The 16,056-nt window shown below is 41.9% G+C and overlaps 1 protein-coding gene across 1 annotated transcript in view; it reads right to left on the reverse strand.

The window, feature by feature from the left end:
- The window catches only part of LOC124613688 (degenerin unc-8-like), a 214,160-nt gene that overhangs the window by 159,195 nt on the left and 38,909 nt on the right, over positions 1 to 16,056 (reverse strand). Inside the window, exon 4 of the mRNA XM_047142405.1 lies at positions 7,121 to 7,228. Within this exon, the coding sequence (XP_046998361.1) occupies positions 7,121 to 7,228 (108 nt within the window). The remainder of the gene's footprint in view (positions 1 to 7,120; positions 7,229 to 16,056) is intronic.

Here is a 16,056-nt window from a genome sequence, read left to right on the forward strand (position 1 = left end):
GAACGAAACAACTTGCTCGTCAGCACTGTACTTGGTTCGGCATCGATGCTGCGATTACGAATATGTGCTCTTCTTGCATGGCGTGTGCCGAACAACAATCCGCACCGCCGCGGAAATTCTTTGCATGGCCGAAAGCCACTTCCCCTTGGCAACGCTTACACAGAGATTTTACTGGTCCGTTCTGGAATGCTCGATGGTTGGTTGTGGTGGATTCCTTCAGTAATTTTCCTTTTGTTGTCCGGATGTCTTCCATGATGTCTTCTGCCACCATCCAAGCGTTGTCTGCTATCTTTTGCATTGAAGGTCTTCCACAGACTATTGTTTCCGACAATGGCCCACAATTCATGTCCGCAGAATTTCAGTCATTCTGCATGGCCAATGGTATTCAACATCTGACATCCGCGCCGTTTTCGCCTCAGTCGAACGGTGCTGCTGAACGATTGGTCCGGACTTTCAAGTCACAGATGTTGAAGTTGAAAGAGTCGCATTCTCGGGAGGACGCGTTGTTGCTCTTTTTGTCTTCGTCTCGCTCTCAGCCCCGAAATGGTCGCTCGCCGGCTGAGTTGCTCCACGGTCGTCCTCATCGAACCTTGATGTCTTTGCTGCATCCGCCGCATCAGGTTCATGTGCAGCGGCAGACTCCTGCTTTTGCTCCAGGCGACGTTGTATTCTATCGCAACTATCGCGGTTCACAGCGTTGGCTCGCAGGGCGCATTCTTCGCTGCCTCGGCTGCGCGATGTTTTGGTTTTGGGGGCCTCTGGTGAGGTGCGTCGGCATCTCAATCAGCTGCGCCTCTGTCGTCGCCCGGGTTCTGCCGCTCCCCGTCTGCTTTCAGAGACGGTGCCGTCCGGTCAGCGCCCTGGGGACCCATCTACTGGCTCGCCTCAGCCCCAGGTGTTACCAACGCTGCCTTCCATTTTGCCCCATGGCGACGCGCCGCCACCGCCGCCGCCTGTTCTGCCGCCGGCGCCGCCTGCAGTGGATGCGTCGCTGCAACCGCCTGGCGCCTCCCTGGGTCACGCGCCGCCGATCGCTTCCCGTGTCCAGATGTCCTCCGCCATGGAACTTTTGCCCGCTCCGGACCAGATGTCGTCTTCGCCCGTCGGGTGCCCCGACGCAATGGAGGCCGACCCTTCGGCCCCTCCTATATCTCTAAGGGCGCATACACCGCATGTTGACGTGCACCCTGGACTAGGTTTTCAGGCGTTTCCTAGCTCCCCTCGGACCGAATGGCCGGGTGCGGGTGGCACAGCCTCGCCTGTTGTTAGGCTCCCCACCTCATCGCATACGTCAACATGGGGCCCTCCCCACGGCGGGCGGAATCCTTATAACACGACCGTTCGCCGATTTGCAGGGGAGGAATGTGGTGTCACCGCCAGACACCACACTTGCTAGGTGGTAGCTTTAAATCGGCCGCGGTCCATTAGTACATGTCGGACCCGCGTGTCGCCACTTTCAGTGATAGCAGACCGAGCGCCACCACATGGCAGGTCTAGAGAGAAGTACTAGCACTCGCCCAGTTGTACGGACGACGTAGCTAGCGATGCACACTGACGAAGCCTCGCTCATTTGCAGAGCAGATAGTTAGAATAGCCTTCAGCTAAGTCAATGGCTACGACCTAGCAAGGCGCCATTAGTAACATTGCATGTATCTAAAGAGTCTCACTTGTATCACCACAATCTGCAGATGTACCACAAGGATGGATTAAAGTTAAGTATTCCAGCAGCTACGTACTTTTCTTTATAGCATTCATTACGTATCCTGTTTCAGACCTCACGCCATCCTGCTTTAGCTTAGCGCGTGCCTTTCGGCTTCCTCTCATTGTGTCTAGGCTGTCTTGTCTAGACACAACAGAATCACTGTTACTATGTGTGGTTTCCTGCACAGTAACCTTTTTTCGTTTGGAATTCTGTTACTTTTAGCGTATAAAGTCTCCCTGTGGATGATCATGTTTTGTAATCAAGCTGTGCTGTTATCTCTTAATCTGTGTGCTTTCTTTTGGGTGAGGGGAGGGGGGGGGGGGGGGAGAGGAGATTGTACCAGTTGCAGTGCACTCAAGAAAAATATTTTCTAAGTCCATAATTACAAAATAGATGTGCTGCCTACATATAATTCTAACAATTACTGGAGATGCTCCAATAAGGCTAATCACATCTGCTGAACGAGCTTTTTAGTCTTCAGTATGTTTGACACAGTAAAACATAAATAATTGTGACAGTTATTGATGTATTATATTTAGTTTGAAGTAGGTGCAGCTGTGTATTATTAGAAACTACTCACCAGTCCCTAAACCTAGTTAAAGAAATGTGAATAAGTCCCATTGACATATACTTTGGGTATTCTTGTCCCCAGCAGGTGCATCTTTGAGACACAGACTGTTGTTATTTCCCAACCCACTCGAGGAACACATTGGCTGGTATTCTACTCGAGGAACACATTGGCTGGTATTCTCACTGCTGGTAATGTAACTGAATCTTGCCAACAACACAGGATATGTCTGGCAAATCTAAGATCGATGGGTTGTTGCCTGGATGCCACAGAATTATTCTGCTAAATTTAACTGATGTATTTGTGTCATTTCCATTGAATTATCTGAGAGATTGTCACTAAAGGTTTTCTATTTATGGTTTTGAGTCCAGGGAAGTAATTCTACATAGAATTTACAACTAATCTCATCTTTTATGTTGCTATTTATATGTCCTAGCCACCTCTGGGGAAATGAGGGAAAAACGAATATTGCAGCAGTTCATTAGCTCTGAGGTACCAATGTGGTCACCTGGAAAGTGAAGCCCGATTTGGCTCACAGTTCCATGTTCACTGAAAGCTAGATTTTTAGCTGTGACGTGACAGAGTTAAAGGCTGTGTGGTGTCACAAGGCTTAGGCCTGTCCCACCCCTCATTAAATCGACCAAGACTTATACCAATTATTGTAAGAACAGCTATTATTATTATGTTCTTTAAGTTTGTTTTTGGGTTTTCAGAAATACTGTGGGGAGAAAGTTTATTTATGTTTCAGATAATGTGGAAGATGTTGCCCAACGATCACCACGAAAGTTCGACGTAGCGGCAAGTGGGCAAAGGATAAAACGAATGCTGCAAACTACCACGAGCCATGGAAGAGCCTTGGCCGCGAGGGCGTCGAGCTTCCTAGGTCGTTGTTGGACAACGTCAAAGGAAGAGATATTCTGCTTTCTCTTTGTAAACAGATCGATCGAACCTTAAAGGTTCATGTAAAACGTATAGGCGGGTAACACATTAGGTGGGACCCGACGCCTGTAATACTTCCACAGTTATTAAAAAGTTGTTAAACGGCAAAACCAATAGTTCATCATTTATATAGATAAAAAGTAGTAAAGATATAGGAAAGGAAGAGTTGCGGCGTCAGAACGAAAAGTGAAACATCGCTCAGCAACGAGGAAGGACGTAAACAGCGGGTGTTATGTGGTGAAAACAAATCAACTGATAAAATAGTAAGTCTGAAATTAAGCATAAAGCCACGTAACACTGCAGCAGCCAGAATGGAAATCAGTAGGAAGATAAAAAACTTCTCCATCAAAAGTAGTCTTACTGCTTCCAGTACCCTATAGCATAATGGTGAAAAGCTAGCATTACTGCAAAGGTTGGTAATGTCTCTTTCTGCTTCTGCCTACACAATTTTTTGGTTTTATGAATACATAATTTTATTGATGAAATGAGACATTTCCATACTACTTGACTGTGACTCAGTACATATCACGGAGATAGCAATAGCGCCAGAAGGCCGCCGACTGTGAGTCACTGTATTTTCTGACAGTGGCACTTGCTTGCATTGTTCCATATCACTACGCATTCAGTTGAAGGTCAGTACTGTCTGCAGAAAGCGCTTCTCTTACCTTGCTTAAACAAAAATTGTTTCAAAGTACAAAATGAGTAATATCTTACTAGTCAATATGGGCACACTCGTGTTATAGCTAGTTTAAGTTTTATGAAAATAGACTTTTATCATAGTGAGTGGAAATTCATTTGTATTAGTACATTTCATATTTCAATAGTATTTTCCATTAGTTTATTGAGCGCAATAGTAAACATCAGAGAGAATTAATTATCAACAATGTATTCTGCCACATTGTCTAAAACAGTCTGACAGTGCCTAGATAGTTTAACAATTCCACATCAATATAAATCTACTTATTCTGACTTAAAGATGTCATCAAACTAGGTTTGAAATGAATTTTCGTCTGGAAACAATTTTTTATGGCTGTTCAGTAAGGAATAGGAAAATAAACATTTAAGGGCATAATATCAGAAACATTAGTGCATCAGGAACAACTTCTTAAACAAACTCCTGGATAGTTTTGTTTGTGGTATCAGCAGAATTTGCCGTTTAATAGCAACACATGATGCAGTTTTGTCAGTCATTTTTCTTACAGTCTGACAAAAAGGTGTCTTACTTGTTGGCAGCAGATTTCAGCTGCGATGGACGCATGCCTGGGAAGAAGTTAATAGTGAGCAACAAGCTTTTTTTCAACCACAAGATGCAAGATATTATTTTCAAATTGCCCCTTGCTCAAATATATGTCTTTTGGTAGAGCTCAGCCATTAATGTCTTCTCAAGAAATTAATAAAAGACATCGTAACTTGTCAGCAGTAACAATACTGAACAGTAATGCTCAGTGAGCAAACCCGTGATATTGAAGTAAAAATGCAGTCATAGTATTCTTTTGAATTTTGTTGCTTTGAATTAGAGTGTGCAGTACTCCAATACCTGTCTTCTGAACCTTGTCCACTGATTGCAAAAGTCACATGATGGTTGAATGGTCACAGATCATCACACATGTCAGTTATCGAAACTTCCTGAATGTGGAATATCATTCATGCTAGAGCTCAAAAGCACTCTTTTCACACACAATACAACGGTTTAGAACTGCCTCCACTGGCTTCACACGTCTATTAAACCCAAAGTGAACAACATATTGCAAATGATAAACTTGTTTCCACTTGCGATTCTATTTTACGATGCTTGAACAATGTTCATAAGTTTCGTGTATGCGAAATCCGATAAATACTAGAATTTCAAATAAAAAAATGACATTTGATAAATACACTCAAGAATGCTGCACCGCGTTTACCTTCTCAGATGGTCCCTGACGTCAGGGCGTGGGCGGCATGTGGCTGGTTGCTGGTGGCCATTGTAGGGTGAGGAAACTCTCGAGTGTAAACTGTTCAGATCTTGAAGCAGCCATGTGCTGTTCTGCAGAATTGTTTTTGGAAGTTTTTACTACTATTAGTACGTTAGAACGAAAAGTGAACTATCTTTGAAGTTCCATCAGATCGATAGCTTAAGAAGCCACCCAAAATGGAAATGGGCTTGAACTCGTGACTTTCTGTCTACATTACGTGACGTTTACCACTTGCGCCCAAAAGCAAAACAAAACCAAAACCTTGATGTGAGCTGAGATACTGCTGGAACAGCTCGAGAAGAAGACAACACATACTTGAGAATCTTCTGCATCATACTGTGCTGTCAGATCAATCGTAGAACTGGACTTAAAGTACTGAGAGGGGTGAGGGGGGGGCGGTTTTAATGGGCACCCTAAGTGAATGACTCTGACTTGATCTTAGAAGCATCCAGCTGGCAGCCAGGTTTTATGTCAAAAATCGTACAACATCCTGAGGGAGCTTGGCATACCAAGGAAGTTAATTATCTTGGTGAAGGTACAACAGGCACGGATGCCAAGGATAAATACCAGGGGGAGCTAGTCAAGGAATTCAGTATCAGATCAGATGTGAGACAAGGTGACGTCATTTCACGACTGCATTTTCGTTTGGTCCTGTAGAAATTAACTCAGGAAATGAAAAGATAGGTCAAAGAGGTAATGTTAAATGGAAGAAAACATTTTTGACATGGACAGACACTATTGTAGCCATAGTGGAGTCAGAAGAAGAGAAGGCAGAAATCGTGCTTAGCAAAGAATAACTGTAAAAGTGGACTGGGAATTAATATGGAGAAGACAGAAATGGTAGAAGTATCCAGAGAAGCCCCTAATGACGCACCATTATAGGCCGGAATATGGAATAGAGCCCGAGTGGAGAATACATTGGCACCTGGTGTAACATGCATGACAATCTAAAATGAGAAATTAACAACATATTGTATGGGTCTAAAACTTATTTCAGTCTGAACCAGACAGTTTCATCAAAAAATTTATGAGCTAAGAGCAGACTTAAAGCCTATAAAGCAGTGACAGTATGAGTGTTTTTATGGGACAGAAACCTTAAGCTTCACAAAAAAGATGAAGAGAACCTGTTTATCTTTGAACAGAAAGTCAAGAAAGATATCTTTGTACCAATCCACAAAGAAAACACTTGGAGACATAGGAAGAACCAGGAACAGTATGACTTGATGAAACAGCTGAACTTCATGCAGAAAATGAAAGTGTGAAGAATAAGCCTGGCAGGGTACATTGCCAGGAGGCCAGACACTTATCAGGCCAAAGCTGAGCGTATGGGGAAACCTGATGGAACTTGTCCAATTGGAAGGCCAAGGAAGTGATGGAGGATGACCTGTGGAAGGACCTACAGCAGCTGGGCATTGTTGAGAAATGCATCCAAAGTGCACAAGATCACTATCTATCAAGGAACATTGTAAGGTCAGTGGATGATGTAGCAGGTCTGTGATCACGAATATGTATATTTGTGTGTATGTACGTTAACGAAGCACAAATCACAATCAGCACAATTAGCTGGAACTATTTTCATTGTTCACTTAAAAGTATTAGGGATTAAATGTTCTGGAATGTAGATGTTAACCATGCCAAGGTCGTTAAAGAGTCCTCTGTGGGTTGTAAGGCTATCCACTTGAGAAAAAAATCTTTTTAGCTCACCTGCTGAATATATAATTTATTTACTTTAGTCCACCACCCCAGAGGATTCTTCAATATGAAATTTTGACTTCAATATACCAACACAGTGAGGGATACTTCTAAGAGAGAAACAAGGTGAACAGTGGTTCTTGATTAGTTTCGCATCTGGCTAGGTGGTTTTGGTCTGTTGATTGTCTTTACATTAAATCAAAAGTTCTTATGGTTCTGTCATTTTAACCTGACTTGGAACACAGAAATGTAGGAGGACATACTTACCTCAAGTGAGTAATTGTATGTTTCTCCAACATATGATGCATACCAAGTTCTCTCCCAAGTGGAAGAACAATTTGTCGTATACGGCAGCGCCTTGCGGATGATCTCAACCTGGAAAAACAACTGAAATTTTCACAAAAAAAACACACACACGCTCAGATTGGAGTAACAAAAAATATTTCCATGATAACAGATGCTTGAATATCTGTATTCTTGCTAAATGAATGGTTGGGCATTACAAACATGAATTAATGCATATATTAAATCAAATTTACATATAATTGCTAGGAGATATGATACATTTGCACATATTGGTGACTGAAATTATCTTCATAATCAGTACACATAACGAAAACACATTACTGGGACACCTTCAACATGGTGATATCTGCAGTTCATTGTGAAATAGATGTATATTATCCATGAGTTGTTTATACAGGAGTTCCGTTCCCTTCATGATGTAGCGTGCTACTTAGTTGCTTCATAAAGTTGGAGAAGTATTTGTCTGCTTCCCTAAATCTGACCAGAGAAGCTACATAATTTTTTAAGCTTTTGATACATGATTCTATGTTTTTTGGGAGGAGGGGGGGGGGGGGGGGGACAGCCAGTTCTCATTCATCCATACGGTCATTAATTTACATCTTAATACAGATATCCATATCAACAGAGGCTTGGTAACATAGGAAAAGGCTGGCTGTGTATGGAATGATATTTTTGCTACAGTAACCTAAATTCTGCACACTATCCTTTGCCATAATTAATCCTGAAATAAGTTTAGAATCATGTATTCACTCATCATATTCCACAGATGCATCAAGAAGGAGAACTTTCACGGATATGGAATGAGTCGAAGTATTCATCATTAAATGGCACACAGATCTTATATACTTAATCTATAACTGTATTAACTACCATTATACTGGTTATATCACCAAAATTAAATTAAGTAAATTACAAAGAAAGCTGCTACTTTGAAAAATGCTGCTGTGTCTTCAGTTATACCAACTAGCTGCTGTTCATCTCCTACTGGTAATTTAATATTTAGTAGATTTCATTCGTATTTTTTAGAGAGAATATTACCTACATCCTCAAACACTGGGTTATGTTTATAGTACATTACTACTTGTCAAGCAACTTCACAATGAACACTGGTACTTACCATGAAGATAACACAACTACTAAATATGTCAATGTAGATATTCAAGTAATTTGTAAAATGATTCACTAATGAGAAATATTGTTAATTTTCTTTTGTTATGTAGATTCCTAGTTTCTTGATTTATGCTATATGGGAACTTGTTGAATATCTTTGAACAACAATACATAACTCCACTCTGAACCACAGATAAGGAGGCAAAGTCTTCATGAAAATCATTTTTGTGTCTTGTGATTCTACAAGTCACAGTTCTGGGGAATGTTTCTACTGTCAAAATATTCATTTTGCAGAAACATAATGTAATTTTATATGGTGTGCAACATCTAATTTCTTTTAGGGAACTGTTCAAAAAATGTGTCATGATATCACCATATAGCAACAACAATTAGAATAACACTAAAATTCAAAGATAACAGAACTGATTAGGATCTATGTATGAAAAAAACAAACTGCCCTGTTTAAAAGACTGAGAAACTGACTGTCTTGAGAGAGGTTTTGAGTTTTTTCTGGTGTGTAACTTGAAAGAGTGTGAACTTATATTGTGCTTGAGATAAGTAACATGAATAAAGTAGTTATTACATACCAAACAGTGTATTCGATCGTCATTAGTTTCGCTCTGCTAATATTGGGTAACTACAATGGTGATCCTGAGGCAGTACATACTTTACAACTCTGGACTGACAGTCTGATGTACAACACTGGACATTTGCCCACAATGGCAAACTTACATCGCCAGAAAGAAGCGGAGTTTTTCAACCAGAACCAAGACTCAAAATCGAACTGTACACCATCACCATTTCATTAGCACAGCATGAAGCAAGTTGGAGGAGGCAGGAAGCTCAGACTATAAACTAGATTGGCAATAGAGATAATGAAAGACCAAGCCTCGATCAAAGCAATCAATAGCAAATCTCGTTAGTGTAGGTACGAACATATTCAATGATGCCACGGGCCATCAAACCTCCTACAGAATCTCACTTGTAGGACACTTCCACAATCAATCAGTTTTTTTGAAGGATACAACCGTGCCAGATTCTATCACGTCAAGTCGAAACTAACATTTCCACTCACCTTGCACCATACTATTCGACCGTTGCAGCCATGTAACATGTACTTCGATTTCACTACTACACCGCTAATAGCTGCACAGCCGGGCGAGATGTGCCCCATGTCTACTACCACATCGCGAGTATGCCATGTAGTTTCGTCATCTCAGTCTGGCAGATTGATGCCCTTTCAACAAATGGTTAGCTACAAGCCTCTGAGATCAGGAACATTTGCAAAATTACCAGTATTCCAGCCCAGCCGACCAAAAACTTGGGATCAAGTAGTCGAATTAACAATTAATTATTCTAAAAGCTTACGAAATAACAGACAATAAGCAAACGTTCGTAGCAGTGCAGAATAATTTAGCTGAATATTCTCATCTCATGTGATATTATTGCCTCTCTGTCTACATCAAAAAAGTATGGTACGATAAAAGAGGTTTTATTGTTATGTTTTTCTATGACACCTGAATGACATATAAGCCAGATCTTTTAAGAAGAAATTGGAACCAGAACGCCTTCTCAGCTATGGAAGCATCTTAGGCAAACCATAGGATGTGACATCTTTTCAGATGATACCTTGTGGAAAGATACTTTTTTTTTGAGTCATTGGTCTTCTGACTGGTTTGACATGTCTCACAACGATTATTTCTCCTGTGCATATCTTTTCATCTCAGAGTAATAATTACAATCCATTCCTCAATAATTTCTCGATGTAATCCAAACTCAGTCCTCCTACTACAGCCACCTCTAGTCTTAACAGACGTGCAATCATCTTGTCCCTTCTTCTTGTCACTGTTTTCCATATGTCGTTTTCTTCGCCGATTCTGCTGAGAACGCCCTCGTTCTTTACCTTATCAGTCCATCTAATTTTTAACATTTGTCTGCAGCAAAATATCTCAAATGCTTCGACTCTCCTCTTTTCTGATTTTCCCACAGTCCGTGTTTCACTATCATACAATGGTGAGCTCCGAACATACATTCTCAGAACTTTCTTCCTCAAATTAAGAGCTATGTTTGATATTAATAGACTCCTCTTGGCAAGGAATGTGCTTTTAGTCAGTGCTAATCTGTTTTTTTAAGTCCTCCGTCCATCATGAGTTATTTTGTGCCTACATATCAGAATTTCTTAACTTTATCTGCTTCATGAGCCCGCTGTTCTCATTTCGGCTACTTTTCATTATTTTGTCTTTGAAACTTCCTGGAAGATTAAAACTGTGTGCTGGACTGAGACTTGAACTTGGGATATTTACCTTTCATGAGCAAGAGTTCTAGCAAGTGAGTAACCCAAGAGGACTCACAACCATCCTCACAGCTTTACTTCCACCAGTACATCATCTCTTACCTTCCAGACTTCACAGCAGCTCTTCTGTGAAACTTTCAAGCCTAGCATTCCTGGAAGAAAGGATGTTTCAGAGATATGGCTTAGCCACAGCTTGATGGATGTTTCCAGAATGAGATTTTCATTCTGCAGCAGAGAGTATGCAGGAATGAAATTTTCTGGCTGATTAAAACTGAGCGCCAGATTGAGACCCAAACTCGGGACCTTTGTCTTTTGTGAACAAGTTCTGATGATGATGATGATGACGGTGATGTTTGGTTTGTGAGGCGCTCAACTGCAACATCATCAGCGCCCATACAAAGTCCTAGTTCTTACATAGTCCATTTTTTCGCAATCCAATCTAGACACTGTCACAAATGATGAAGATGACGATGATGAAATGATAAGGACAACACAAACACCCTGTCCCTGGGCAGAGAAAATCCCCAACCCAGCCAGGAATCAAGCCCGAGACCCCATGATCCAGAGACAGCAGTATTGGAACAACAAGGGTACGAGCACAGTCTGCATTTGTTGCCAGATATATCCAAGATGGTAGCAATGATGTCATCCAAGCTGGTGTAGAGTAGACGTGGCAGCAATGCATGACGTTATCCATGATGGCGGCTGTGACGTCTTTCAATATGGCAGAATTTGGGGGAAGTTTGAATTTTGGTGGGAAAGTGCCACGCCCCCCTCCCCCAGAAAATGGCGGGAAGTTCAAATTCCAACAGGATAATGCATCACACCCCAGTTATCTCTACTAAGCAAAAAAAATCGCGCGAAGATAGCTCACTTGGGCTACCTCCACTAACCTAAGCCACCCGACCGCCACTTCCTCCTACAAACTGGTGCCAAGTTTAAATTTTGGCGGTAAACAAAGGTCACTTGGGATTTCGCTGCTAAGGTAAGAAAATGGAGCAAAAGAAAGGACACTTGTACTAACCGCAGTTGCCCGACCTCATAGGGATTCATGGGGAAATAGGACTTGCTTATAAGTCAATTTCATGCAAATGTGCTCGCCATGAGGTCCAGAGCCCAACTGCCTTAGTACACATCACCACCACCAGGGGGCGCTCTCATCTGTGACGTAATCCAAGATGTCAGCATGCAATGTGTTTACCACGAGGTCCAGAGCCCAACTGACTTAGTGAATTTCGTCACCACCAGAGGGCACTACCATGACGTCAGGTGATGACGCAAGTACCGTTATTCAGGATGACAGTAAACAGTACATTCGCCACATGGTGAGGGCCTAGTGCCCAGTACCTGCACCAGAGGGCACTGTCGTCCGTTTCGTGACGTAATCCAAGATGGTGGGGGGATATGGTGGGAACCAATAGGTACGCTTAATTGATTCACGTGTTCGACTTCAGCCAGTAGGATGGAAGTATCTGGTGACGTCATTGTAGGAGATATAGGTGAAGCTCGGCAGCTCCAGGGCCTCATTCCTGTCCAGTTAGTCAGCAGAAGAAGAAGAAGAACCATGAAGCGCCAACAGCAGTCGCACTCCAGCACAGTCATGTAGAACAAGATAAAACAGAAAAGTAAGTGTCACATATCATATTATTCTCTCTTGTTAGCTTATTACTATTATTATTATTCAAAGTTTTCACCTACTGGCCCATATTTAATGATTCCTCATTTTTGTTCAACAGGGTCGAGAGCCAACATGCCTAGCTCTGCTAACACATCGAGACCTGTAGCAACCTCGCCTGTCATCTCGTTGAGACCTACACCAACAGCCTCCAGCGCATCTGAACCAGTAGCGGTCACGTGGGATCCTGTAGCGCACACAGCCCACTTGTTGGATCAGAACAAGGAGTTGATTCTCTCCATCCCACTCATCGATTTATGTGATGAGGACATGCGATCTCCCCCAATGTATCGACTGCTGTCGCTGGCGGTGTTAAACAACAACAAGATGGAGGCCAGTACTGGGCACCAACATATGACCCATCCCAGCAGAACGTCCCTGTGATAGCACACCCACAGAGTGCAGATACTGTAGATAAGAAGAAGGTGTCAAGTGCATCTATGCTTTTCACTTCCACATACAATTAAACTCCCAGTGGATCGAAACGTGTGAACATTGCTATAGAAGCACATCATGTCTGGGGGTTGCATGCCAGAATGGAGATTGAAAATGTATCCAGATGCGTTAAAGTGCCAATTACCAAGTTCGAAGAACAAAAAGAACAGAATTCTCCTTCCTGATAATATACGAGCAATTATTGTAGGTCCATCCAATTGCAGGAAGATCAATGTCCTCATGACTCTGCTAACATGTGTAGATGGGGCCCAATTTGAACATGTTTGTGTATTCTTAAAAATACTGTTTCAGCCCAAGTTTCAGCTATTACAAGAGACATTGCGTGGTGTAGATGGTGTTACATACACGAAATTCAGTGAAAGTGGTGATATCCCTCCACCTTAAAAAGCAAAGCCAAACACAGTCTTCATATTTGACGATGTTTCTGTGGAATACCAAGACAAAATTCGAAAATATTTCTGTTTCGGTCGTCATATGGGTGCTAATGTATTTTATCTAAGTCAAACATATTCCAGAATCTCCAAACAGCTGGTTAGGGATAACTCAAACCTCATTATAACCTTCAAACAAGACACCTATATTTAAAACACATTTACCAAGCACGTGTCGGAACAGACATATCGTTCAATGATTTCGTAAAGATATGTGCAGATTGCTGGAATCATTCACAGTATGGGTTTCTCGTCATTGATAAAACAAGAAAACTGACTGATGGTAGGTACAGACGAAACTTTCAAGAATTTTTGCACATATAGCAAGGTAATGGGGGGTTAGTACATCAGTCTACGCTACACTATGGACAAATTCGCGCTTATGTCTACTCCTCAAACTGAGAGGATGGGTGTACACAGACATAACATACACCTGTTCTTGGATGCGAAAATTCAGGCTATGGTGCATAAAGTTGCAGGCATGCGCAGGGAACTAGAGACGTATTACCAGACTCTTCTGAGAATGGTGAATGCGTTAAATGAGCTAGTTAATCAAGTCAGTAAGAAAGTAAGCGACTTAATTGAAAAGGTCAATGCTATTCAGGGGAAAATAGATGTAGACTTCCTTGTTGTTGAGAAGGGCGATCAGGATCATAGTAAGAGGAGGAAGAAAATAACCGCACATATAAAGCCTCATGCCGCGGATATGTCTGATTAGTATACTCCAAGATGTTGACGAAGTAGAAAGTGATTCATGCGCGAAAAGCAGTTCGTGAGGCATTGCGGCTGCTGAAGTTAGGGCATATGGATCAACAGCAAAAACTAAGAGAGACCTTTAAGCCGGTTACTGAATCTCTCCGACAGCTCTCAGCAAAAACAAATACACACGATAATGAGGGTGTTGCCATTGATGAATTCATTATTCGTCACACCCCAGCTCAGATAGATAGAACATTCCGCATTAGCAGGGGAAGACCGTACATGTTGGGTACTCATCCTATAACTGTAACTGAAGGCACAATCCAAATTGGTGACAGACGATTTGAGAGAACATCCGGCTTAAGGAATCTTATTTTACTAAGACCTATCAGAAAACCTATAAATTATTCAATTAATAATAGGGAAACGTACCATGAAATACTGCGCATGACTGGTGTACACAAGATTACAAAAAGCCTGAGCAACAGAAAATATAGAAACGTTATAAAACCAATACTTGAAGCTGAAAACAACAACGGCAGCAGTGGTGACAGTGTTGACATTGTGCATAAAGTAGTGAACAACCGAATCCTTCAGTATATATATTATGACGACCCCAACGAATTAATAGAGCGACTATGACTGCTCATGGCATCAGCTGCTGCAGGTAATACAGCTCATTCGAATCAGGTTGTTTCGATAGTCTCGGAGCTTAGAGAGAGAGGTATCATCGTAGAAGTATGGAGATAGTAGTTCAAGAACTGCACAAGCCAGCACGCAAAACATACCCTCGCATTCATGTTATGATTAAAGGGTTGGATGACTTGTGGCGAGCTGATCTTGTAGATATGAGAGAATATTCACCTGAGAATAATGGAGTCAAATACATTTTAGTGGTACTCCAAATTATCCCGGGCATTACCTGTCAAAACATAAATGGGTCGAAATGTCGCTAATATTTTTGAGCGTTTGCTACAGACAGGAACAAATCGATGCTCAGACAACCTCCAAACCGATCACGGTAGGGAGTTCTACAATAGGTATTTCAAGACAGTGATGCAGCGGTACGGAATACGTCACTACTCGACATTCATTCTCCGGAAGGCCAGTATCGTGGAGCGCCTGAACAAAACAATAAAAGGTCGAATGTGGATGCGTTTTAACCTTCGCCGCTCACACAAATGGACAGATATCCTCCCAGAAATAATTGCTCAGTATAATAGAACAAAACATAGCACAATAAAAATGAGATCAAGCGATGTTCGCGATAATGGACTCATGGATACCGTGTGCTATCGCATTAAGATGCTGGATCCACGGTAACAGAAATTTAATGTAGGTGATTTGGTATGTATTTCAAAACACAAGATGGCATTTGAGAAATGATACCTACCGAACTGGTCAACTGAGATATTTACAGTTTCAAAAGTGCAACGAACGAATCCTAGAACTTATATATTGAAGGATAGTAAAGGTGAAGAAATTGCAAGCCTCTTCTACACCGAGGAGATGCAGAAAAGCTCAGAACTGGATGTTTTTCTTGTGGAGAGAGTCATAATAGGTCGGTGAAATATAGCACTAGTCAAATGGCTTGGTTTTCCTGCTACACAAAACAAATGGACTGATGCCGGCGATTTGCTATATAATGGGAGTGCATTCTCCACAACCACCGCAGTAGCGCAACATGCGTGGTAGGAGACACATTAGAGGAGGTGGTGGTTTTCTAGACAGACTACCGGTGGAATTACACATCCCTGGGTGTAACTACTGTGGACCTGGGACAAAGCTTCAGAAACACTTGGAGCGAGGTGATAAGGGAGTTAATCTGCTCGACGAAGCGTGTGTGGAACACGACACAGCATACGCTGCAAATAAAGATCTATCAATTCGTTACATTGCAGATAGGATTCTAGCTGATAAGGCTTAGGCGATAGGGAGAAGAAAGGATATTGGTATAGGTCAACTCATCGCATCATTTTCAGTTGATAAAACCATGCGTGGAGAAATCAAGTTGGGTTTTAGGAGTGATGAATTTCAAATGAGTTATGAACGCTGCACGTTGCGCACTAAACAAGAACAAGAAGAACAAGAAGGGCTGTTTGAAGAACTGTATCCTGACAGCGCTGTATGCGGCTAAAAACGCACTGAAGCAGAAAGATGCGGCAAAAAGAAGAAGAGGATTAGTTAAAGCACCTCAAGTTCTACCAATACCCAAGACATCCGGCGGTTTTAT

Source organism: Schistocerca americana, chromosome 4, assembly GCF_021461395.2.
Source record: "Schistocerca americana isolate TAMUIC-IGC-003095 chromosome 4, iqSchAmer2.1, whole genome shotgun sequence".
In the NCBI taxonomy this organism is placed as follows: Eukaryota; Metazoa; Arthropoda; class Insecta; order Orthoptera; family Acrididae; genus Schistocerca; species Schistocerca americana.